The 25,255-nt window shown below is 52.1% G+C and overlaps 8 protein-coding genes across 8 annotated transcripts; 3 read left to right on the top strand and 5 right to left on the bottom strand.

The window, feature by feature from the left end:
• Window positions 1-84: 84 nt before the first annotated feature.
• On the bottom strand, window positions 85-3,867 carry IAQ61_009630 (uncharacterized protein; the record flags this gene model as incomplete). Its single annotated transcript, XM_066098468.1, has 5 exons — window positions 85-558; window positions 608-825; window positions 890-974; window positions 1,223-3,329; window positions 3,374-3,867. 5 exons carry the CDS (start codon window positions 3,865-3,867, stop codon window positions 85-87), a joined length of 3,378 nt encoding a protein of 1,125 aa, XP_065951627.1.
• Window positions 3,868-4,526: 659 nt separating this feature from the next.
• PFT1 (Protoheme IX farnesyltransferase, mitochondrial) lies at window positions 4,527-6,047 on the top strand (the record flags this gene model as incomplete). The annotated part of the gene is made up of 1 exon (XM_003837927.1): window positions 4,527-6,047. The coding sequence occupies one exon, from the start codon at window positions 4,527-4,529 to the stop codon at window positions 6,045-6,047; it is 1,521 nt and encodes a 506-aa protein (XP_003837975.1).
• Window positions 6,048-6,879: 832 nt separating this feature from the next.
• On the top strand, window positions 6,880-7,880 carry IAQ61_009628 (uncharacterized protein; the record flags this gene model as incomplete). Its single annotated transcript, XM_066098467.1, has 2 exons — window positions 6,880-7,021; window positions 7,099-7,880. 2 exons carry the CDS (start codon window positions 6,880-6,882, stop codon window positions 7,878-7,880), a joined length of 924 nt encoding a protein of 307 aa, XP_065951626.1.
• A 416-nt stretch (window positions 7,881-8,296) lies between these two features.
• Window positions 8,297-11,979, bottom strand: IAQ61_009627 (uncharacterized protein; the record flags this gene model as incomplete). The annotated part of the gene is made up of 5 exons (XM_003837929.2): window positions 8,297-8,551; window positions 8,603-10,852; window positions 10,911-11,467; window positions 11,586-11,755; window positions 11,840-11,979. 5 exons carry the CDS (start codon window positions 11,977-11,979, stop codon window positions 8,297-8,299), a joined length of 3,372 nt encoding a protein of 1,123 aa, XP_003837977.2.
• An 866-nt stretch (window positions 11,980-12,845) lies between these two features.
• On the bottom strand, window positions 12,846-14,168 carry IAQ61_009626 (uncharacterized protein; the record flags this gene model as incomplete). Its single annotated transcript, XM_003837930.2, has 1 exon — window positions 12,846-14,168. One exon carries the CDS (start codon window positions 14,166-14,168, stop codon window positions 12,846-12,848), a length of 1,323 nt encoding a protein of 440 aa, XP_003837978.1.
• A 354-nt stretch (window positions 14,169-14,522) lies between these two features.
• Window positions 14,523-16,348, bottom strand: IAQ61_009625 (uncharacterized protein; the record flags this gene model as incomplete). Its single annotated transcript, XM_066098466.1, has 4 exons — window positions 14,523-14,774; window positions 14,824-14,905; window positions 14,963-16,201; window positions 16,338-16,348. 4 exons carry the CDS (start codon window positions 16,346-16,348, stop codon window positions 14,523-14,525), a joined length of 1,584 nt encoding a protein of 527 aa, XP_065951625.1.
• A 1,669-nt stretch (window positions 16,349-18,017) lies between these two features.
• IAQ61_009624 (uncharacterized protein) lies at window positions 18,018-18,627 on the top strand (the record flags this gene model as incomplete). Its single annotated transcript, XM_066098465.1, has 4 exons — window positions 18,018-18,023; window positions 18,107-18,146; window positions 18,208-18,250; window positions 18,486-18,627. The coding sequence occupies 4 exons, from the start codon at window positions 18,018-18,020 to the stop codon at window positions 18,625-18,627; spliced, it is 231 nt and encodes a 76-aa protein (XP_065951624.1).
• Window positions 18,628-19,044: 417 nt separating this feature from the next.
• On the bottom strand, window positions 19,045-21,471 carry IAQ61_009623 (uncharacterized protein; the record flags this gene model as incomplete). Its single annotated transcript, XM_003837933.1, has 1 exon — window positions 19,045-21,471. One exon carries the CDS (start codon window positions 21,469-21,471, stop codon window positions 19,045-19,047), a length of 2,427 nt encoding a protein of 808 aa, XP_003837981.1.
• Between the last annotated feature and the right edge of the window lie 3,784 nt (window positions 21,472-25,255).

Genomic DNA, 25,255 nt, shown 5'->3' with positions numbered 1-25,255 from the left:
ATCTTGACCTCTTCTGTGAACTATAATCGATAGGTCGCAATTCTGCAAATGAGAAACATTCTGGTTATGAGGTCGTGGATCGAGTTAGTGCAACATACGATCATCCCAGGATTTTTGGAATTCATCAATCGGGTTGCGCACATTTAAATTATTCACTTTGGTCGCTGACATATACTGGCGGTATGGGTTACCACTGGATTTGGAAGACCATGAGCCGATGGAGGGTGAGGTTAACGACGGGCTTCTTCCTGATCGTAAGGATGGAACATCATCATCTTCAAGTGTAGACGGATGGAATGGTCTGACCTCGCCTGCCCGAGAACCTGGGAGTGAAGTTTGAGTTGAGGTTTGGGGCTGGAATTGGGGCTCAGAATAGACCGCCTTCCTGTCCCCGCTGTAATCTGAACTTGGCGAATGTAGTGACCCAGTGAAGCCACCCTCGGTAGCGGTATCACTATCGTCTTCAACTTCTTGTTGCCAGGCCATCCTTCTGTACTCCTTTCGATAACGAGTTTCTCGTATAGAGAAAGATCGCTCAATTAGATCTTCGATGTCGCCCTGTTCACTTTGAGCTTCGCTCTGAGTTATTCGAACTCTATGTACTCACGTGTGTCAAACGACCGTCAAGAATATAGACGCCACTGTCATCAGATTTGGATCGATGGCCTAGCTCCATCAGAGCAGTATGCTCGATGAAAGCTGTATTAATGACAACGGAGTGGGTTGATGAAGCATTTGTGGGAACTTTCAGCTGCGGCTTGTGATGGGGTTCAAAAATATATGTGTGGATCGGCTGCTCCCCATAAAAGAATGTCTGGCCCGTCTCTGTAACGAGTCAGTGGAGTTAAAGCAGGGTGGATGCCAGTGGGGTTATACCGGAAGCGCGAACGTAGAACGGTTTCCATCCCGCCTGGTTCATTGTTGACAGGAGCTCGCTTCTTAAGCCTAACATCGGGGCCTCCCAGAATATTGTACTGCGGGTAGCCATATTATATCCCCTTTGATATGGTACCACGTCGCTACGACTGGTGTCTGCCAACTCCTCAAAGACAGTTTGGATTCCAGTTTCAGCGAGAGTAGCTTGCAACTGCAATGTCTTCGTTGAAGTACGATCAATTCTTGACGGGAGGACGATCACGCTCTGCCCAATATTCGACGGACCCATAGCACTCGAGCGATTTGGAGATGGGTCTATAGAATATAAGGGAGTCCCCGAACTCACGAAACGCCTTTCATGAGATGGACTTTCCCTTGAGTTGCCAACAAAATGCTGAATGAATGCTTCATCTTGACCAAAAGAGAATGGAGCGAACGAGCTGTTAGCGAGTGGCTCTAGATTCTCAGTGGTGAACTCAGCGACTTCGACGCTGCGATCGCCATCCCTAATGCAAGTGCGACGCACCGGATAAGGTCCTTTGAATCCTTGGTGGCATTCAGCAGTGCCATTGCGTGCTTGCACGAGGTCTTCCATCCGATTCAAAAGCCGTCTCTGGTCTTCTTCGATTCTCTTCTGATGCTTTTTAACTTGAACCTGTCGTTGCTCCTCGACTCTTTTTTCAGCCTGAGCTTTAGCAAACTCCAACGTTTTCTTTGCAGATTTCTTGATAGCATAAGCTGCCGCTACCTCTTTCTCTGCTACCTCTTTAGCTGCTTCGAACTGTTTGGCTGCGATTTCGTTTAAAAGTGACCGTTCATTCAAGGCTGACCGTTCGGCTTTCCAGGTCATCTCGAGAAGTCGCTGCTCGTCACGTTGTACTTTGATTAGTTCTTCTAGTTTTGTGATCTTTTCGTAATCATTCTCACGGGCGGTCTGCAGGTGCTTAAACTCTACTTCCATGGCTGCCTTCGTTTGTGCCTCTTCAATCGCTGTCTGAGAGGCCTGTTGCCTAATCAGTTTTTCCAGGTCCAATAAACGAGAATTCTCCGCATCGGGTCGACTTTCACCCATTGGCTTTGCAAGGAGCTTCTCAATTGCAGATATTATGGCTTCTTCTCTCTTAGCGGTGGACTTATCGATCTGCGGCTGTGAGTGGATGTTCGATGATACATCGGCTGAACTCGAACTAGGTGGCATGGGCACCCAAGAACTGCCTGGCGTTGCAGCTGGTAAGTACGTGAAGGGAGGAGAGCTTTGATGTGGCATCGGGGCCAATCCTCCATCTCCCTGAGACGGAGGTGAAAATGAGCTATATGAACTGGGAGGAAGATGACTGAAATGATCATAATTCGGTACGAACGTATTGTGGCCGATATCAGCGGAGGCAAATTGACTGCCATAAGCGAAGAAATCGTTGTCCCAGGCTGCATGGGAGCTAGTATTATCGCTCTGAGATTTCGTCCAGATTTCCCTTCTCTGGCCAACTCGCTTGGCACGCTTTGACTTATTTGCGAACGGAGGATCCCTCACAGGATGATCTTTATCCTTAAAATGCACCTGGCGTATCGGCGCCGACGGGCGAGATTCGACTTCGTCGACAATTAAATCATCCTGGCTATGTGTGGACCGGCTGTTGTTGTCGCTTACAATGCTACTCCTATGGTCAAGTGAGTCGTTGGTATCTGAGCGCTCCAGAGGTCGATTGAACTTGATTGTCAGGGAACTTGGCTGGGATCTTTCGCCCATCGAGGAAAGCGTATCTGTATGGCGTACACTAGGACTAGAATGTCCATCATCGGAATTCTTCTTCGAGTTGTTCAGGGCTTTGTATCTAATCTCAGACATCCAATGACTGGCCTTAGGCGTCATAACTTCTCCAGCCTCTCCATCTTCTTCGTCCTCCAGTTCCTTCGCCTCGACTATCACTTTGTCGAACGATTCCAGCCAGCCGTCTCCATCATGTGGTGTGGAGCTCAGCAGTATTTGTTCCGCTGTCAAGACTGTCCAATCGAACAGCAATCTGTCAACCACCAGGCTAGGCTCTGTCTGTCTTCCCCAAATGATCATTGCCATATTTCCCATGTCCGATGTAACATCTTCGGTTTCCCATTCAGAGTCTGGACGTGGAAGTTCGATAGTGTTATCATCGTTCTCTTCGGAGACTGATGCTTGATATGGTGATTCTTTGGAGCGCGAAGTACAGGAAGGAACACAGGGACTGAAAACAAGGTGATATAACCAAGTTGCTATGTCGAAAGAACCTTCACTCCACAAGTCCAGTTTCTTGCCTAAAATTTTGCCAACACGTTCCTCTTCCCAACTCTTTCCCTTGGTTTCATTATTTTGCGCGCTTTCAATCACTTGACGATTCGCCTGAACAGCGCTTTCCACAAGTCTGCGGAAACGATTGGGCGTTGGTAGAGCCTGGTTTTCCCCTGAGTCGGTCACTCGCCTGGGAGTGTTAGCACTCGTTGAGTATGGAGACGACAGGCTTACGGGCGACTTATTTCCTCTTGTGCTAGTCGCACAATGCTCAGTTCCAAAGACAAAGCTGTCTTGATACCTTCTACCTTTTTCAGGAGGCTTTTTGCCTTGTGACGCCTGAGATACCATGCCAACCTTGCTAGCTTCTTTGGATCATCAGTAAGTTTCCTCAACTCCTTGTCGACCTGCACATAACGTGAAAGAATGGACTTGGTGTTCTCGAACAAGGCAGGTTTGAAGAGGCTTTGATGAGCAATAATAAACTCGTCGAGTGTCAATAGACTGCTGGACAGACAACGTATCTCCTCTGCAATCTCGGCTATCTCATACGGTGCGTTCTTGAGCGCATGTGCAACCGAAAACAAGGCTTGTGACAACTGGATTGCGCTTGCAGCAACGCCTGCGATGGTGAGAGCAGATGCGACGAGGCCAACTACTTCCGCCATGATGACAAGAACGAAGCGTGTGGTAGTGTTTGCAGCTTGGAGTAAGCGGGGCATGAGCATGTTAAACCGTTGTAGAAGCCTTCTCGCTACATGGCCACCGGTGAAGCAATGTTTGGGGGCGGTTCATGCATGAGATGCGTACATGGTCGCAGCAAATACGCTACTGCGATTCACAAGCCGCAGAACCTGGGCAGGCTGTTTCGCTCGTACACTGCAAACAGGCTGTATGGTTCGGAATGGCCCATACAGATGAGAGCAAGGGGGCTACACAATGCACTGTCAGCGAGGAAGCGTTATGGGCTTGAACTGCGCCTCCACTTCGGCTGACAGGCTTCAAATTTCTCATGGTCAACTCAGGGCAGGGAATGACAGAAATCAGTATAATCAATGCTGATATGCGGGATCCATGGATGGTTCTGCAACAATTCTATTGATCGCAAGGCGTACCAGTGACGTAGATGAGGAGAGTCCTCAGTCGACACTGTGAAGGTGCATCTTGTAGTATCAATGTAGCGACTCGAAAACATCGTCAAAGGCCACTTTTTTTATGGATGGTGATGGTGCAAACTATCTTTTCGTCCTCAATGATTACTGACCATAGGGATGTAGTTCATTGTCAGTGAGCCGCGACCGGTCGGTCCGACTAGGCTTGGCAGACGGCTTCCCAAAAGTTATCTCCTCATCAACGACGTAACCATGAAGCCTACGCCCATGCCGCCATGAGCTTTCAACCGCTCCTGCCACGGCCAATTGCAGTTCGGGATGCCAACCTAGTCTGTCTGCGATGCTGGCGGAAGCTTTCCCCATTACACGTGCCGTCGCGCCAGCCGTTTTCCAGAATTTCGTCACATAGACAGGACGTGGTGGTAGCGTTAAGGAAGAGCCGGAACGCATTCAGCAAGGACTATTTCAGGGCCAATCCGATACTCAAGGCGAAATTTTGGACTTCAGGCCAAGGACTGTGCGGCCCAAATGCGTCGATCAGACCTGAGGCGGTACAGCAGACAACGAAGCACAATGATGTCGCGCCCTCGACACAGCAGGCCGAGGAGCTGCCACATAGACGGAGGAAGAAGGCAAAGGAGCAGCGGACGAGGGGGGACGACGCAGAAGCAGCATATCCCATTGCTCTAGATGCATCGTCAAAGCTGGCAGCCATATCTTCCAGCCTGCCTCAACGCTCTGTGAAGCGCATCTTCACTACCTACCTCTCGCTCTCGAAGCCCCGCCTCTCCTTTCTCGTCGTCCTGACCGCTACCGCTGCATACTCGCTCTATCCTGTACCCGGCCTGCTTGCACCTTCTGTCACAGAGACACCATCACTCTCTACACTCACGCTGCTCTTCTTGACCTCTGGCACCGCGTTGTGCTCTGCGTCTGCGAATGCCTTCAACATGCTTATGGAACCCAAGTTTGATGCGCAGATGAGCAGGACGCGGAATCGCCCACTCGTACGAAAGCTCATCAGCATGCGAGGCGCCACCGTCTTCGCAGTCGCATGTGGAATCGTGGGTGTCGGTGCGCTTTACTACGGCGTGAATCCGACCACGGCCTTTCTTGGCGCAGCCAACATCCTTCTCTATGCAGGAGTGTATACGCCCATGAAACGCATGTCGGTGCTCAATACATGGGTTGGTGCCATCGTCGGTGGCATCCCCCCGCTGATGGGTTGGACAGCTGCAGCAAGTCAATACGCACACGATGGCACATGGGAGGAGCTTCTATTTGGAGAGGACTCGGCTGGCGGCTGGCTGTGTGCTGCACTTCTATTTGCCTGGCAATTCCCACACTTCAACTCGTTGAGCTGGGCCATTCGTGAGGAATACAAGAAAGCTGGCTACCGTATGCTGGCCTGGGTCAACCCTGCACAGAACGGACGGGTTGCGTTGCGATATGCGGTGCTCATGTTCCCTGTTTGCATTGGCCTGTCATATTGCGGTGTCACAGACTACAGCTTCATAGCTACTAGTAGTGCCATCAACGGCTGGATGGCGCTGAAGGCATGGGAATTCTGGAGGGCAGAAGGTCAAAAGGGTACAGCAAGAGGCCTTTTTTGGGCCAGTGTGTGGCATCTTCCCATTGTCATGGTACTTGCCATGGCACAGAAGAAAGGCCTTGGAGAGCGGCTATATCGAAGCGTATTTGGCTACGCCGATATTGACGAGAATGAACTCTACTATGAGGTAGGAGAAAACGAAGAAGAGCAGGATCATGCCTTGGTCGCCTCGGATAGGAGCTAGACGATGGCATATTCGATCGATGTCATGTACCGACCGACCTACTGAGCCGCCATCACAGCCACATTTCTGAATACCCTTACTGTATTATATGTCATCAACATGGGGATCTACAAGGTTGCATCAGGCTGTACCACGGAAACAAACTTCCAGGCTCCATGGCATTATCATTTCTCCTTCCCAGTCATCAATACTGCATGTCTACGTCATGCTTCAACGCATTCAAATCTCAAAGCAATTTGTAAAGCCATCTGCCACGCACTAGGACATGTGCCGTTTCCAGCCATCAAGATGTCCCTCATTCGCACTGACACATGTATAACAAGTCCCAGTCCAATCTACCCACCGTCACCAGAGACCTCCAAGCAATCTATTACTCGGGTCACGCGTTTCAAGCACCAAAGACTTTGGGGCGTTGTACTACCAATCACAGCCCTCATTAGCCACCCTTCTCATCTAAAATGAAATCTGTTTTCCCAGAGTTTAATACGACTAGATTCGGTATTGCCATCTCCCCATGCTCGGCACGGCTTTATCCGCCGGATGTGAACTCGCTTGCCCCATTGCCCGCTGTCTGCATTCGGCAAGCTAAATGAAGCTTTGGATGTGCATAGTACGGTCTCGACAGAGAAAGTCGCCTACATGCACATGACGGTCAACCATGCGGAAATGTTTGATAACCATGGACAGTACATGCATACCTATATAAAAGCACACATGGAATTTCCCTATCACAAGCCAACGGCTACCAAACCTACAAGAGACAATCAATTCACTTTCTCACCGCACCGTACCATACACGAACATCGTTAACGCCTTCATTCTTCATCTCGCCATGAAACCCCACCACCTCCTCCTCTCCTTCCTCGCAGCCACCACAGTAACAGCACACTACACCTTCCCCGAACTCATCGTCAATGGCAAAAAAACCGGTCTCTGGACCTATGTCCGCAAGACTGCAAACTATCAATCCAACGGTCCGTTCCGCTTCTTCCCCTTCCCCTCTCACCTGTCTTCCCCCCCTTCTGACAGTTCCCCACCCCACCCCGAACAGGCCCTATAACAGACATCTCGTCTCCTTCTATCCGCTGCTACGAGCTCTCCCCCGGCACACCCTCGAAAACCTACAACGTCAGTGCGGGCGATGACGTCGGCTTCACGGCCGCGAGTTCCATTTCGCACCCGGGGCCCTTGCAGTTTTACATGGCTAAAGCGCCGGAGGGCCAGACGGCGGCGACGTTTGATGGGAGCGGCAAGGTGTGGTTTAAGGTGTACAGTCAGGGTGCGACGTTTAGTCCGGGTGGGGGGATGGCGTTTGCTAGTAGTGGTATGTTTGTGAGATTTGTCTCGTTTTTCTTATTTATTTATTTTAAAATTTTCTGCCTCTGTTGCACTCACCCATGTCCTCTTCGTTTCTTTGCCCGTTTGGAATTCTCGTATCTCCAAGGTGTAAACGTCATACCCTTTGCAACACCAACTTCTCCCAAACCCCTACACTACCACAGAAACCACGCTTCTAACCCCCACCCCTCCCAACCAGGAAAATCCCAACTCACAATCTCACTCCCCGCCTCCCTCCCCTCGGGCGACTACCTCCTGCGCATCGAGCACATAGCCCTACACAGCGCCTCCAGCCGCGGCGGCGCCCAATTCTACATTTCGTGTGCGCAGTTGACGGTGCAGAACGGTAGTGGTGGTGGGCAGTTGCCGCCGCCAGACCAAATGGTTGCTTTTCCCGGCGCGTATGAGGCGAGCGATCCCGGAATCTTGGTGAATATTTATTATCCGGTGCCGACGAGTTATACGCCGCCGGGGCCGCCGGTGTGGAGTGGGTAGAGGTAGATAGGGTGTTGTGGAAAGATATGGGCTGGGAGGGAAGGGTGGGTTGTGAGGTAGAGTGAGTGAGTGAGTGCATGTATGTGTATGGATTGATAGATAAGGCAGTGATGATACGGATACTCCCCACCGTCACGTACACGATGTCGCAACAGTGCAAAAATCACCAAGGAATTACACGTCCAAAGAATAGACGTCCTCTGACCTATCATACATGCATGCACAAGTCTATTTCAAGAGGCAGCTGGGAAAGGTGGCACACTACAAGCCTCCCAGGCCCATGGATATGTTAATGCCAAAACTTTGCGCCCTCCTACTTGCCCTCAAAACACAAGCGACTAGTATTACACGTTGTAATAGTCCTCCACGTCTGAACTAGATTCTGGATCCGAATAAGGATTCAAAACCACGTTCGCCTAGTCGTCGTCTGGATTGGTTTCGGACTCGTATTCAAACTCGCCTGGCACTGATGCCTCTTCCTCGCCTTCATCCACCATGTTGTCACTGATGACACCGGCTGTCGTCGCAGAGCCACCTTCTCGTGCGTTTCGGCCTGATGAGCCGGCCGCACCAGGCGCTGGTGCAGGCGCTGCCTTCTTGACCTTCAGCTCAAGAAGTGTCTTTGGTTCTGAAGGTTTAGTGTCGACAAGGAGGATAACGCCAATGGTTGACTGGTGTCTGTTAGCTTGCATGTTCTTAGGCTGACGAGGGAATGTACTGACCTTCTTGACTGGAACATATCGCTCCCCAGGGAAGCTAATGTACTTCACTTGAGGTAATAGGACACGGGACATGTTCTCCAGTTCATAGCCGACCTTCTCTTTTTCTGCCTTCTTCTTCAAAGACTCTGCTTGCGTGCTCTCGGTTTTCTCCGCATCCTCCTTCTCCTTCGTCTCCTCATCAAGATCCATCTTGTCATCATCCGCACTTGGCTTCGGCGTCGTTGGAGTCTGATCGACATCCATACTCTCTCGTCGGCGCTGTCGCTCCTTGACCATCCGTCGACGCTTATCTTGAGCGGTTGTGGAAAGAACGGCTGTCTTGATCTTTTCTGGCGCCTCCTCTGTCTTGACCTCTGCGTCTGGCGGATAATCGAACATGCTGGGCCGAGTGTTGCTGTGGAATTTGAACGAGGGAATATCCAGTTCCTGGTCTAGACCAATGACGGCAGTGGGTGTGAAGCTCAAAGATAGGAAATGGGTAAGAGGGAACCAGTACCAATATTGTGTAAAGACAGCCATACCAATAATGGCAGTCATATTGAGATTGCCACTGGGTGTTTGAAGCCCAATTGTGCAGTTTCGGCCACCAGCATCGATGATGCCGAGCGCCAAAGCCGCGCCAAACTTGGCCATAGCATCTTCGTGACGATCACCGACAACCTTGGCAAGCTGTTTCCGAATGGAGGCTACCTTTGGGTTCATGGCCTCGTTCTGCTGGACCATGATCATTGAAAGAGCAATCAGCGCTCCCTGGCGGACAAAGTCGGTAGAATCCTTCATCATGGGCTCCAAGAGGTCCACCGCCTCGGGCAGACCGGTACCAGCACAGGCAATTCCCAGAGCCATTGTAGCACCGTACCGTACATGTGGGTTGTACGACTCAGCAAGAAGCTCGACCATGCGAGGCACGCTGCCTGGTTTTCTGAAGAGGATGAACCCTAAGCTCATGACCGCGACCCGTCGAACGTCATCGTTCACGTCACTGACAGCGACGTGCAGTAGCCTCCGGACGGCTTTGTTGCTGCCTGTACCGCAGTATGCTAGAGCGATTGTCATGATACCTCCGTAACGCAGAGTTGGATCAGCGTCGTCGAGAAGACCGTTGATCAGCTCATCCGCAGCTTCTTGGCGCGCGTACATGATCAGAGCCATACCCATGGCAAGACCACGTACAATCTTCTCATGCTGTGTATCATGCGCGTACTGAATCATATCCTCGAGAGCCTTGATGTTACCAGTTCCAAGCATGACCAGTCCCATCGACAAGCCAACAGCCTCACCATTAATGGCGGAGTCAGTGTAGAGGACGTTCTTAAACGCATCAAAGATCTCTTCAGACCCCGTAGCCATCCCGGCAACACCAACACCGAGTACGCCACCATGCTGGATCACCTCCTCGGATGCGTTTTGGAACTGCTTGAGGAGGTAGTCCAAGACATTGCTTCCGTGATTGGCATAGATGAGGCCCAAGGCGTAGAGGGATCCACCTTGTTCGTAGTGAGAGCCTGCGGAGACGGTATCCTTGGGTAGATATGGCTCGAGCAACTTCTGGCCCTGTGTGATATTTCCTCGGTGGATCACACCTAGCGCAGCAGTCGCAGTGAACTTGGACCAGTTCACAGCCTTGCCAAGCCAGTCCAAGTTCTCTCGGAAGAAAGTGTCGTTCGTAGTACCAGCGTTCATGAAAGCATTGGCAAATGTTACACTCGAGTGGAAGATTGAATTCCTGGCTTCCAGACTGTCACGAACCTTGTTCAAAACGGCCTTGTCGGTGTGATTGTTCCTGTACAGGAATTCCAGGTTGAGTTCAATGCTCTTGGTGCCTCGTAAAATATGGCGCACCGAGCTGAATGCCTTCGCTTGAGCCTCAGTTGGTTGCTGATCCTTTGTACGCGATACTGCGGTCGATACATTGCTTGTGTCGACGTCTGCAAGTAATGAGTCTGACTCCCGTGCGTGAGCCTTCTGCGCATCACCCTCGTTGGCTGACGTTTTCGACTTGTCCTTCTCATCCGCAGGGAGTTCTTCCATGACTTTTGCAAGAAACTCTTGTGTGCCATTCTCATAAAGATCAAACGAAATCTGGTATGCAATTGCGCGCGACTTGTCGTCGCCTCGTTGTATGAGATCCAGGATGAGCTTTGAGGCAAGCGCATGTTGATTCAGATAGACAACACATTTGGCAATCGAGAAGTAGTCGGGGTTGGGAAGTTCGTCATCGTTCAGAAGATCGAGAATCATTCGGAGAATCTGAAGTTGATTAGCCTATATTCAAGCTGCGCTCGGAGTTGGTGCAGGCTTGACAAACCTCGTTCCTCAGCCCCCGCTCCTGCACGACATTCATGCAGATGTCAAGGACGTACTCCATCAGCTCCTCGCTCTGAGGAGACGAATTTTGAACAGGCTTCTTGCCCTGCTTCTTCTCATCCTGACTCGCACGGACGATGGACTCACGCAAAACTTCTAGATTCCGCGCTTCAATCGCGATTCCGACTACCTGCTTGTAATTCCCGCTCTCATAGCAGCTCTCGAATATCCGCCGTACGGTGCCCTGCAGGCTCTTCTGGACGTTCCTTTGAAGGACCATGGGAGTCGGGTGCGCTCCAGGAACTCCGGCATTACCGCCGCCAGGGACAGTGGGGTCGAATGTGGAGGAGTCCTCACGAGACAAGAGCGACTTTGACGGCAGCGCGGACTGGGAGAAGGGCGTTATCGGTGACGCGAGACTGGCTGATGTGCTGGCGGCTCCTGCCGAGTTGACGGGAAACGAAGTGCTGAGCTGTGGCGGGACCTGGTTTGCTTTGCTGACTGGTGTTGGGGGGTTGTGCATGACGGACAAAGCGATGTAGGTATCTAGGCACTTGGCTGGGAGAAGGAGAGTTAGTAAATGATTCAACACAATCATAGAGAGGATTCATTTGTAGACTGAAGCCCACCAATGGCAAGCGACGAGAGTCTATCTCAAGTGTTGGTTGTATCTTACCTAGTATCGTCTCCTCAAACTCAGCGGTCTTGTGGATGTCAAAGAGCTTGCCCGCACCCAGTGCAAACACCATACTCTCATTATACTCTTGCAGCTGGTAATAGACCTTGGCCGCAACGAGGGCGGCAAGTTCTCGCTGTGGGAACGATTCGTCTTCATACAGAGCCTCACTTTGACGCAACCCCATGTCAGCAGCTGGATCTCAAGCCTAGTGGACCCTCAAGCGTCGCGCCCATTGGTGTTGTATCACTTACATCTGACTGACTGACCCTGCGACTTCGGGCCACAGCAGGTCAATCTCCTCGTTCAGACGCTGGAGGGCGAATGAGCGCAAGGCCGGGTCAGGCTCGGAGAGAAAGCCAACAACGCCGGCGGCAGACGTGAGGCCGACCATGGTGGTGATGGTCTTGTCCGGGGCAGTGTTAGGTGTGGGCGTAGTCGAGCGCGAGTTCTGCGACTGTGCAGCGTAAGAGAGCTGTTGGGGAAGGTGGTGGAAGGGTGTGGAGCTGGAGTGTTGGACGGCTGCGATCGTGCTGCGTCCAAGGAATAGCTCAAGGTGTGGTAAGCCAGAGACTGTAGCGATGGCCGCCGAGAAGGAGGGACGGGAAGGGGAAGGTGCGTGGTTGATGGAGATGGCGTGGCGCCGTGGTGTTGGGGCTGGGGGGGATCGTGTACGAGATGTTCCCAAACAGAGCTCGCTCGTGAGAGTCTCGGGTGCGGCGATCCTGGCCCACTAGGGGCATGACATAATCGCTGTTGCCTCACCACCGCCATCTTGCGGGTAAAGCTTCACTGTTGCATTTCGTGCCCGCGCCATGCATGGAATAGGCTCGTCATCTTCGCCACCTATTTGTTCATGATCCTTTACTTCTCATGATACTCTATACCGGTGAGGGCACACGTAGTTGCTATGGTGGACACATATCGACTTTCCACCATGCACATAGTGATTGGCCAGGTATCGCATCATTTTGCACAAGTCATACTCTGTCCATGCCTCATCAACGCTTTCCTAGACATTAGAAACGTGATAAATCTCGTACATGAAACACAATCAGAGTCACAATTTACACATCCTCTTCTCCAAGTCTACATCCAGAGCAAATGGGGTATCTTTGTTCAAAAGGAATAACTCCGGTCGGTCTATGCTGTTTCGCCTCCCCTTTACTGAGCGTCATTAAGTGATAAGTACCCGGTATCGTAGTAGATGAAGTTTTAAACTCCACCTATTCCATATAGGCCATCCTCCAGTCACCAGCCCTAAGCAACAGGAGCCGAAGGTGTCATCTCGCGTGACAAAACTCGCAGATTGTTCATCATGCCAGTGATTAAGCTCTCGAACTGGTTTGGCTCCTTGCGCCTCGCCTTGTCTGCATGGCTTAGGAGCATCTTGGAATCCAGTTCCAGCTCGAGCTCGTGGTTTTTGCTCATGCCTTGTGTGACCTGCGTCAGGTCGACTTGATAGGCATCCAGCCATGCGTACGAAATACGATCCTTTTGGCGCTGCATGCTCTCCACTGTCTTCCCCGCCTCGAGGGCGGGCTTGAGATTCTCGATGGGTCGGACGAAATCGATTTCGAGGTTGATGCCAATGCGATAGTCCCACTCTGTGCGGGGAGAGCTGATCTCCAGGTTCGCCAACCGGTGTTTGATGATTGCGTCCTTGACCTCGCCCGTCTCCTTCTTCTTTGTCACGCGTATCCGCGACCTGCCCCCGGTTTGGCTGTGAGCGTGGATCAAGCGTTGGACGATCGGGTTCAGCGTTTTAAATTCCTCCTGATTAAGCTCGTAAAATTCATCAATCTCGCGCGTGTGCTCATAGTTGATGGCAACGCGCGTCGCACCAGGCGCTTTGGATCGCTGAATCTGTTCGTTCAAGTAGAGATTCATCTTCTTGTGTTGTTCCAAAGTCATTGTGCTTTCGAATTTGACATCCATGGCCCCGCTCTTCAGTACGCATTCCGACTCCCACACACCGCGAAGCCGCTGGTTACTGTGCCGGTCTATCACCTGACCCCATCGCGCTTCTACTTCCAGCTTCACGTGTGGGTCTGCGATCGCGTTGCGCACAACGTCGTTTCCAATGGCCTCGCGCCAGAGGAAATCGCAGACTTGGCGCGAAACATCATCGTACACTTGGGGGCTATCAGAGATCGGTCGCTCGAATCCAACAAGCTCGGTGGTAGCCGCGGGGTGCGGCGCATGTGCGAAATCGTGTGCGCTGGCCGGAGGGCCGTTTCGGTGGGCTATTGGCGAGGCTTGTACGCGTGGTGGTGCCTGGGACGGGGGTGGATGGGGTTGCGCCGGGGGTGGTGGCGGCGGTCTCAGCTGTTGGCGCTGCTGTTCTTCCAGTTGTTGAAGCTCTGGAGGGAGCTCCTCGCCCTCTCTGTAGGCCCAGATAGGTTTCGGGTCATGACGTCTGCGCTTCGGTGGCATCTGCTTGAGGGTTGGCTTATGCACAGTGGGACTCTTTGCGGTAGAGGTCACAGGACTGGATGCAGAGAGGGAGGTGGGCCGCGAGAGCGAACGGCGCGGTAGCACCGCTGCCTCTGTGTCGTGGTTCACTAGCGCAGATATGTCCATGGCGTGTGATATATGTAGTAGGGTTGTGCTCCGTCGAGGTGACTTACGGTGTCCTTCATGCTCCTGTGATACGCCAAGACCTCGCGCGCTAAAACCCTCGCTGCAGCTGGCTCCTTTGTTTGTCGCGTGCTGCCTCTCTCGACACGAAACAGTGAGAAGGAATCACTACGGGTGGCAGAATGATATGGCAATTGTAGAAAAGGTAAGTTATATTGAAGTTGGTTTGTATTCGCTAGTGCCAGCGTTCTATGCGCCAGACCGTCATTTGCGCTCGCGAGTCATGCTCGACAGCGTGGTCTCCACCCAATAATCAAAGGATGATGAGTCCATGCGCATGTCATCCCCGTGTTGACTTTATGCCTCCGTGTCCAGGCCGAGATCCTCCTGGGCCGGGACGATGCGGAGGGTGTTAGTGTGACCCATTCCACCCCTCCAGCCCTGCACGCAGACAACTGGATCGCCCTTGCTGAGAACACCGAGCTTGATGGCATTCATGATACCCCACTTTAAGCGACGGTCGACATCCTCCTGCCATGGCTCAGACTTGAAGTCTGGCTTCTTCTCGGGGAAATAGAATGGGTATACGCCGCGGTACAGATGCGAGTACTACACGAATTAGCCTGAGAAGATCGAGCTGTTTTACACAACCACTTACTCGGGAGGCGGTTGCGTTACGAGTGACCATGATAATCGGGCACACAGGGCGGTACTTGGACACAAGGCGGGCAGTGGTACCACTAACGTATGTTAGTCACGATCACAAGCGACCATCAGTCGGTCGGTCTGAAACTTACCTGGTTGTCAAGACCAAGATGGCTCCCGCGTTCTGCTCCAGACTGGCGCTGACAGCAGCCATGGCGCAAGTCTCGGAGGTCGGACATGGGAAAGGCGCCAGTTTCCTGAGCTCGTCAAAGGCATTGACATAGGGGATAGCGACTTCAGCAAGAAGACATGTCTCGTGCATCATGGTAACGGCCTCTACGGGATAGTCGCCCTTTGCCGTCTCCCCAGACAACATGACACAGTCGGCGCCATCGAGGACGGCGTTTCCGACGTCGGACACTTCAGCGCGAGTAGGGCGCGGGTTGTATGTCATGGACTCGAGCATCTGGGTTGCGCAAATGACGGGCTTGCCGGCAATGTTGCACTTGGTGATCATCATCTTCTGTGCGATGAAGACCTGGCTGGGAGGAATCTCGATACCGAGGTCACCACGAGCGACCATGACACCGTCGGTTTCCCTCAGAATCTCGTCGAAGTTGTTCACACCTTGCTGATTCTCGACCTTGGCGATGATCTGGATATCCTTGCCATCCTCTCCGAGCACCTCGCGGATGGCAGTGATGTCGCTCCCGCGGCGGATGAAGGAAGCGAAGACCATGTCGACACCGTTCTTGACACCGAATCTCAGATCGGCCTTGTCCTTTTCCGATAGTGGGGGCAGATCGATGTCGGTCTTGGGCAGATTGACGCCCTTCTTGGAGGAGATCTTGCCGTTGTTAACACACTTGCACTTGAGCGTCTGCTCGTCGACAATCTCGAGCACTTCGAACGACAGGACACCATCGTCCACGTAGATTGTTCGGCCAGGCTCAATGACCTTGGTGATGTTCTTGTAGTCGACAAACATGTTCTTGTCGTCGCTCGCGGTGGCGTATTGTTCGTCGGTGGTGATGTTCATGATGGTGCCAGCCTTGATGGGAATGTCGGCATCGCCCACCGTGTTGCCTGTGCGAATCTCGGGGCCCTTGGTGTCGAGGGCAATAGCCAGAGGCCTGCCGGGCTGTGTCCTCTCGGCCTCGCGGGCATGGTCAATGACCGACTGATGGTACTCGTACGAGCCGTGGGAGAAGTTCATGCGCACGACATTGAGGCCGACCTTGCGCAGGGCGTTGATCTTCTCAGCAGAGTTGGTCTTGGGGCCGATGGTGCCGATGATCGAGGTGCGGCGGTACTCCTTGGAAGGTTGGTACTCGGTGTTGAGCTGGCTGAGCCATTCGATTCGGGTCCGGCCAGCGTTGAGGTGATCGAGTCTGGTTGAGAGTTTTGTCAGTGGTTGGTTGGTGGCTGCCGCAAGGGAAGACCCTGCGACTCGGAGCTTTGGGTGAGACTGCTGTCTTGGGGTACGACTGGGACACAGAAATCATCGCGAGGATGGGTATAACTTACGCGTTCGCCATCACTGGAGGTTGATATGGGGATGAAATCAGGCTGTGATAGCGGGCGTAATAAAAGCTGCTCTGGGCGGATGGCGGGGCCGGTTGCTGGCGTTGAAGGGGGGTTGTGTGGGTAAGACTCTCGAATTGCCTGTGAGTTGTTGACAGGCAGAGCGAAGTGGAACGAGACAGATGGTGGTGTATGTGTATTGGGAGGGGAAAGGAGAGAGAGGGAGAGAGAGAGAGAGAGAGAGAGAGAGAGAGAGTGCGCCGGGAAAGATGATTTGTTCTCCTCTCAGCAACACTGAGTGGCCTAGAAGTTTTGTTGGCTCAGGGCCCTGTTGAGAGAAGAGCTTCTTTTGGAGGGGCAGCAGCACAGTCTAGTCCGCCGCCGCGCGCTAGCTAGCGATACGGCGATTGCTTGCGTGGGGCTTTTTCTCTTTGCCCTCCCGGCCTTGGGTAACCCTAGTATGTGTAGGTAGGTAGGTAGAGTATGTGCAGATTGGCAGTGCAGTGCAGTGCAGTGCAGTGCAGGACCTGTGTTGGGGGCTTTCCATGTATCATCCTGCTGACCGCCATCCACCCCGTGTCGAGCCCAGTTGGCCTACGGCCGTTGTCATGGATTTCGGGCTTGCTTTTCTTTTGTCCCCAGTGCTCCACCCACGTTGTTGCATCATTGCACGACATCATCCCGCCCCAAGATACGGGTGTTGCAAGAGAGCAGGGCAGTGCAGGACCGTACAGGCCAAGTACAGGCCAGTGTTCAGGGCAGTACAGTCCAGTGCAATCAGCTTTCCAGGGCGACTGAAACATGCATCTCGGACGCTCGGTTTCGCGCTCGTCGCACTGCCGTGTCGAATGATAGATAGATAGATAGATAGATAGCTAGAGATGAGAAATGCCTAGAGGAGCACTAGGCTGTCCTGATCCTGAGTCGTCATTCTCCTGCGCGGCCGGCTGCTGGCGTGGTCTGCAGTGTGGACTGAGCAGAGGGAGTCCCAGCCCTCCTCCCCCCGCCGCAGACGTCGTTGTTTCACGGCTGTGTGTCCCTGGCGAAAATCCATAAAAGTCAGTCCAGGTCTCCAGGAACGGGGTGCACATCATGGCGACGGCGGCCAACTATATACCAAAGTCACCAGCACCTAGCTTAGACCCGACCCGCTCCTAAATGACCCGCATGGGCTCCGCAGGGCCATCCGAGGGTGAACTCGGCTGTAGCCTCAAAGACTGCCAGCAGGCGACGAGGGTGCGATCCTGCTCACTCCACGCCTCTACCTACTTGGCTACACCGCCGGTAAGTAAGTCGTAGAGTAGATAGTTGTCGACCAATTCTTGAAACTGCAGGGCCCAGCCAGGAGTGAGACAACTGCTGCACCAAAACTTGTTGTCTCTACCGTGGATATGCAGGGGCCAGCTCGAGGTTGCGTGTCAGCGAAAGCTGGGCTGAGTTGTTCCATTCACATGCATCCAAGTTGTAGGAAGATGGATGGATTGACTAAGAGAGGCACCAGCCACACTTTCTAACCTCTCTCCACACCGACCTCTCTCTCCACCTCCGACACATTGCCCTACCTGCACAGTAACACCCCCCGCTCCTCGAATAACCCAGTCTTCCACCAGCTTCCACTCAGCACAAAATCTCCGCATGATCATCGAATCCATCGTATTCTCCACCCTTACCTATATCCCAGCCATGGTTGTACGTTGCCCGCTCTCCCCAGCTTGAGGTGGAGAAGACGGCTTCGAGTCGCAATGCAGCCAACTTACTTACACACGGGATAGCTCGGCAAGGTTGCACATTATGCCTTTGACGCGGTACTAAGTATGTATACATTTGAATACATCAGCCATGTAGAAGAAGAAGACAGCTGACAAGAGTGCAGTATCCGCTTTCCTCGCCGGCGTTCGTCGCTCAACCGGTCTCACGTAGGTGCTTCGCCCCAAGCCAAACCCAACACCACACCACACCGCACCCCATTGCACCACAATCTAGCCCACCCATACACATTCCCTTGCCTTCCTTCTTTCCCACATCTTGTCTTCAACGTCTCACATCCTTCCCTCCCCTCCACCATCCCAGCACCCCTTATTGCCAACGCACCAACCCCCCACCCGACACCCCACCACAACAAAACCCAGGCTAACATTCTCTCGCTGACAGTCCCAGTGTGAAGCCCGATCAGTTCGCCGAGAACCCCGGCGTCAAGAAGTGGATCGACAACTACCTCTGGGTCGGCGAGACAGTCATGGACCAAAGCGTCGCCTTCTTCGGTGCAAGTTCGTACTTTGAGCGCAAGCGATAGTGCCGACACAGTCCCGTATCGCGAGGAGAAAGAGGAAAAAATTGTGCAAAGGAGGCTCGGCCGGCGGCGGCGCTTGGAGCGGCGAGCACATGTCTAAAGTAGAGGCTTCGGGGAGATGGGTGTTTACTCTAGAGGATGTGGCGCGGTGTGTATAGGGCAGGGCAAGAGGAGAGGATGACATGGGATGACGAGCATGGATGATTGGCATACGACTTGACTTGTCTCTTGACTCGTTCAGCAGGCTAAAGGCGTTATGGGGTCTCTGTAGAAGTGGTAGAGCAACTATCGCAATCACTTCATGAATTCGACACAAACAAGACCATCTCTTCTTTCTCAAAACTAACACGGGACATGTACATCAAGCATCTAGCATTGGGTATAATACTGCGGGGACCTCTGCAAGCCTCGAACCACCACCTACCCCCTTCTCTTAAACCTGAACCCAGTCTCCTCCTCATCGCTATCATCCTCTCGTCGACTGGCATTCACCTTGCCTCTCTTAGCTGCCGGTTGCTCCAGAGCCGCAGCCCCAGATCCCCTCTTCTTGCCTCTCTGCGTCGGCCCATTGTCAAGCTGTGTCTCCACCACCTTCTGCGTCTTCCCGCTACTCCTCTGCGTCCTTGTCACAACAGGACCCTCCTCTTCTTCCTCCGGTGCACTGTCCTCCACATGGACGACCTCGCTAGGCTGCGACGTGCGCTTGCGTATCGTGAATCCCGGCTCGGGCTCCGAGGAATCGTCTTCTGCCTGCCTGCGACCACGGCGAGACGTGAACGAGGGTGCAACGTCCTCGAGAAAGAAAGCATCACCAACACCGAATCCCTTCTTGGCCGGCGCTTCTTCGAGCCTGACAATCACCTTGTGCGGTTGCACGCCGGGCTCGGCGCCTCGTCGACGAAACTTCTTGAAGTTCCTGCGACCATTCCATTCAGGATTCCAGCGGTCACTTTGTCTTTGCAGCTGCCCCGTACCTGCTTCTTGGCGCGGGCGTCTGACCTCCATTTCCTCGATTTGCGCCAGATTCTTGAGTTCAGCGATGTCGATGCCCTCGAGTGCTTCACGTAAGCTTTCCTCGTCGGCTTTTCGGCGCTCCTCTTCTTCCTTGATGCGCATGCGCGTGTGCTCGCGGACATTGATGTCTTTTTCTGCTTTGGCTTTTGCGCGGTTGAGACGGTTCAGTGCTTCGACGCCTTTGTGTCTGGTATCTTCGGCTGGTGAGTTAGTCGATTTTTCTGGAGGGGCCGAGGGTGCGCGTGTTGCTGCTCGTTCGCGGCGGACTTTGGCTGCGGTCGGGAAGAGCGTGTCTATCTGTTCTTCTTTTTCCGCGAAATCTTGGGCGAATGACTGTGGGGCTGTTGGATGTTGCGAGGTTGATGTACCGTTGGATTGTGGAGCTACTTCTGCAGGACCGGTCGTTGCGATGGATTGTTGAACATCTTCCATTTGCGTTGTTTCAACCTTTTTTTTCTTCGTAGGCGGCTCGTAGTCATCAAAACCGGTGAAGCGACTGGTTTTGGGACGTTGTACACGCTTCCGTGATATTGTCTTCGTAGACTCTTCTTTCACGGGCTGAGCAGGCGACATGTTCTCCCCTGGTGTTTGTGATTGTATTGCCGATTGTGCTACTGGTGTTGTTCCACGAATGGAAAGTCCTGTTGCGGCTGCTTCAGCTGCGGGTATTTTCGAAGGAATGTTTTGCATCTCGGCGGGCGGTCTCTGGAGTGAGCTCCTGTTGTTGGTGATGATGGCATCAAGAAATTCGTTCTGTAGCACCGATCGCTGGCCAAGCGCTTGGTCAGTCCCAGTAACAAAATCAGCAGCCCACTGTTCCATCTCATCTGGATAGGTTGGCAAGCGCACAGTTACTACTGGCAGCTTTTCATTGGTTGTCGCTGAGCGTCGCTTCTTGCCGGCTACGCTTTGGACAAAATCTACGTACTCCTGCACGGTCGTCTGACCCGGGCGAACTTCGTAAAGCAACGCCTTGCCTCCACCACCAGTGATCGGCTCAAGCAAGCTGTTGTATTGGTCATCATTGAGGAAGATGAAAGTTAAGCCCGAAAACACTTCTGAGCGTGAGGGGTCTGGCTCTAGTTTCTCCTGGGGCTGTGGTACGGGCTCTGCACCTATCGGTGGTATGAATTCCTTCTCCTTCGGCCACCAGGCATCAAAGTCCTCTTCTAATTTTGAGGGTACATATGTGCCTTCCGCGTCGAGAGATGTTGTGGCAACCTTGAGGACCGCATCGAGAAATTCGGCAGTAACGATATGTTTGGCGGCCGTGAGTGCTGAGAGCACTTTTGGGAGATTGCGCTTCGAGGAGACCACATGGGTAGTCTTGTCGTATTGGAACTCAGAAGTCGTCTTGATGTCCAGCGCATGAAGCTGCGCACTCCGAGATTTGCCTTCTCTTGACTCTTTCGAGGCGTAAGTAAGCACGACTGGGCGCCATACAATCTTGAAAGGAGCATAGCCCTGTGCCAGCCTGACAGTGTGCTCCGTACCCGTCAACACTGTCTTTGCGTATGTGATTGTGCCATCCCCTGCCTTATGGCTCTTCAGCGTGTCCTTCTCATCAATTGTCGTGCCCTGCCGACAGCTGAGATCAGTGACCTCGATCTGCGACCGTGTGTGCAGCTTCGTGCCGTTCTCCGCGAGTGCGTCGTAGACCTTGATCATGACATGCTTGCGCGAGACGGCCTTGTTTTCGATCTTCCATTGCTTGCCCTCTGGTCCATCTGCGTTCCCCTCACTAGATTTAGTACGTCCAAACAGCTGCTGTGAGCCAGGTCGCAACCAGACGCGCTTCCCTCCAAAGAGGCTTTCGTGTTCGAGAAACCACATTTTGCGACGGTTACCGGTATCACACTGTATTGTATGTAGTCCTTATAGCCGCTTATCGGGATTATTCACCACGAGGGAGGCATATCGTACGTGTCAAGCTGGCTGCAGGCTGCAGGCGCAATACCAGTTGGCAGTGACGTTGGGTATCGGCGCGCGACTTCTAGGCGGGACGTTGTCGCCTGAGCCGCTGAGCGCCACAACGCGCCATCATGTGAGCCGCTGACCTTACCCATGACATTGGACGTCGTGAACACACCAGGCCATCCAAGCACACACACATCCAGCACTATCCTAGGAGCATCGCAATATTTAGAAGCTATTTTAAGATTGTCTTCATGTATATACCCTGTGCATTCATACCGCACAATCAGTGTGACATGGCTAATGTAAAATAGTCGAAGTACCGGTAGATCTAATCATAAATCACACTGGAAAATCATGTATATCTATACTACTGAACAGGGAGGATGATGAACCGAACAAAGCCTTGAGATATGTCACGATGAAGCAAAGTGCATTTTCAAGGAAGAAGTGATGATGATGATTTGATTGATCTTGAATTGATATCTTCATTATTTCATTTTGTTTTTGTTTTGTTCCCTTAATGCCCATCCCTTTATACCCTTGAGAATCTGAGAACTTTTCATTTCCAATCCCTTTGATCTTATATGATCCAACCCTGTGATGCCATATTCCACACCCAAGTTCGATTTCCATGTTCGAAAAAGTCTGAAAGCCATATTTTCCAATCGGTGGCGCTGACTGAATGCTGTAAAATCCTTCACACCAATGCTGTTGCAGCCCAGATTTGACCTGAACTCTATGGTAGGAGCCGCCCTCTGGGTTATGCAAGTGTAGCTAGCTGAACATGGTAGGCCTGGTTTAGTGCAAGCACCATTGACCATCTATCCTCCAGCACCATGATGAACCGACTCAAGCCTCCTACACCAGGCTGGGACCAAGTCTCTCAACCCCAAAGCAAGTCCTCCTCTTGATCAACATCCATGACATTCAGTCAGCGTCACATTCGTGTCGAGTGATGTTCCGTGGTGTTGGTCGGCTGTCGATTGAGGGTCGTCATGCTCTGCTGGGACGAGGTGGACTGTTTGTGGGTCGTGAACGAATGAAAAGATGTATGAGGTAATCCGAAGTCCTTGCATATTCGTCGTGGTGATCAGCAGGCTGATATATGTTAGCATACCAACAAACAGTTAAGGAGTCAAGGTACCATGTGTTTTATTGATCAAGTGACATGTCTAATGATTATCATCATCGACATGGTTGATGTTGATGTTGAGTGAAGATATGTCCATGGTCGACTTGAATGATGTTGGTGTTGAGTGAAGGTTCATGGTCGATATTGTCGACGGTGATGTTGGGTGAAGGCCTATGGTCGTCTTGGTTGATGATGATCATGTTGAGTGAAGATGTGACTTCAAAAAAAAGTGATCAGAGTGGAATTGAGATGATTTGGAAAGACCAAGCATGAAAAAATTCTTGAAATTTGGTTATTGTTATGTTGGCTGGCGGAGGCGGTGGTGGAGGTGGAGGTGGAGGTGGAGGATTGAGAGCAAAGGATCGAGGGAGGCGGCACCCTTTATATACATGAGCTATCGGTCTGGAAACGCGCTAGAGGGAGGGCTCCGGCGGATTAGAGCTGGGGCCGACGATTGGACGGTAAAGGCGAGGTGAAGGCGGGTATAGAAGGTCGCAGAAGGTCGTGACGTAGTTGTGGTGACGATAATGGAGGTGAAGGTGACTCTAGCAAGCAACTGCAGACGGCTTGTTTGTATGTCATCCGAGCGACCTCATTGAAAAAGGAACATCATGTCAAGATATGATCTGGGGATAAGCCGAAAGATGGTGTTAGTGGGTCAAATACTGCAGTCTGTGTGAGCGCGATCAGCCTGGGCAATCGGAGCGAGTCGCGGATTGATCAGATAGCGTACGCTCTAGGCCAGGAATGATCCATGAAGCTATCAGACTGCACGGCATCTATGCTCTCTTTGAGATACGTCAGGCCAAACACTGGCCACTGAAGATGCGATATGTTGAGGACCGTTGAAGCAATCCGGTAACGAGAGCTTTATTTAGATTGTCATATCAAGAACAATTGCGAGACAAGAAGGCATGAATTTGATAATTCACATTCAGAGAGTGATTGAAATTTAAAATGTGAAGTACCACTACTGTATCATTGAGTGAGACCACATCGCATAGGCAGTCACTGCCGTACTGAAAGCAAGGCGCGTTATAACCACGAAAGAGACCGGCGTAGCAATCATCATGTCTTCAAAGTGTCATGGAAAGCTATTGCCACGGATGGACGCCGTGACCTATGTGAGGTGAGACTTCACTGCGTCGCCAGCATTTGCGGAGCGTCCGAAGTGCACTTGCCTAGAGCAGCGTGCGCGCAGAGTCTGACGAGATCAACAGATACGATCACCGCGCAGCTTTACTTAAGAGCTCTTACCTTCTCTTAGTTCATTGAAACCGCCTTGTACGTAGTGGTGACAGACAATAGGTCTCGGATAAGATGTGGGCACTGACAGCGGCTTCAATCACCATGCGTGTTCATCAGAGGTAAAGGTCCCTGTCGTGCGCCCTTCCCTCATCTACCTGCTCCGGTACACCTCTCAAGCAATGTAGTTGGGCCATATAGCCTACTTTCTGCTACCAATCATTCACTCACAAAATGCTCTGTCGACGAGCATGTCGAGAAGCCACTCTGTCCCGTGGCGCACCAGCTTGTCAACCTCATCATCGACGATAGTGAACGCCTTCAACCTACGTCCCTCCCCATCATCTCAGCAACTATTCGCTCGCGGCATTTATACATTTTGCGCTCCAGCTCACCATGGGCACTTGAGCATTACTCCACATGGTACTTCGAGAGGAAAGGGGCGGGGCCTGGAAAGCGCTAGAAAACGATCGATAATTTCGCATAGAAGGCGGCAGAGTGTCTTTGTTACGATAGCATTGCCAGCTTGCGACGAGAAGTTATTTAATGAGGAGATCAGAGAAGCAGACGAGGGCGTAGCCGACAATGTTGTTGACATACTTGGACAGCAACGGTAGAGCACAAAGCGAGTAAGAAGACATTGACATGGCGAATGGCGACAGCATTGATGAAGAGAAGTTCTACAAAACTTTCGAGAGTGATGAATGGTACCTCCAGAGTAGGCGTGCTCGAATTCTGAATTCTGACAATTTAATTTAAGACTCATGCTTAGGCACAAGAGTCTTACCGGTACCAGCGCGATCGCAAGCCAGCGCTGACATGCCGCACCATGGGCAACACCGCGCTTTACCTAGGCTACCGGTAATCTAGAGGCGTTGCAATAATGCGAGATTCCATTCAACAGAATTCGATCCATTAATTCCATGATTTTCCGCGCTGCAACGTTTGTAACCTAGACCTGATCTGATTTTGGATGACTCTGACACAGGTCAATGGGAAATGGTATGGTACCTCTGGTAGATAAGCCATAGGTGTACGGTACGGTAGCGGCCACACAATGATAATGCAACGGAGTTATGAAGAGCGCACCGAGGATAAGTACCTGAAAAGCACCAAAAAAAATAGACTGGCTGATATGTGAGGTCAAAATTTTTGGTACGAGATGATAGTACCCACGTACCAACCTATGGCAGGGATGTACCGTACCGGTAAGTGGGCAGTTAGTGTTCACGTGGGTTCGCGTTGAACTTCGAAGCTCCATTTTATTTTTGTACGCGAGTTCTCCCCGTGATCGCAATGGAGCGCACAGCAACGTCATGCCAG

Source organism: Plenodomus lingam (genome assembly GCF_022343315.1).
Source record: "Plenodomus lingam strain CAN1 chromosome Unknown contig_6, whole genome shotgun sequence".
Classification (NCBI taxonomy): Eukaryota; Fungi; Ascomycota; class Dothideomycetes; order Pleosporales; family Leptosphaeriaceae; genus Plenodomus; species Plenodomus lingam.
The sequence above is the reverse complement of the archived record's forward strand: the minus strand, read 5'-3'. Positions and strand labels throughout refer to the sequence as shown.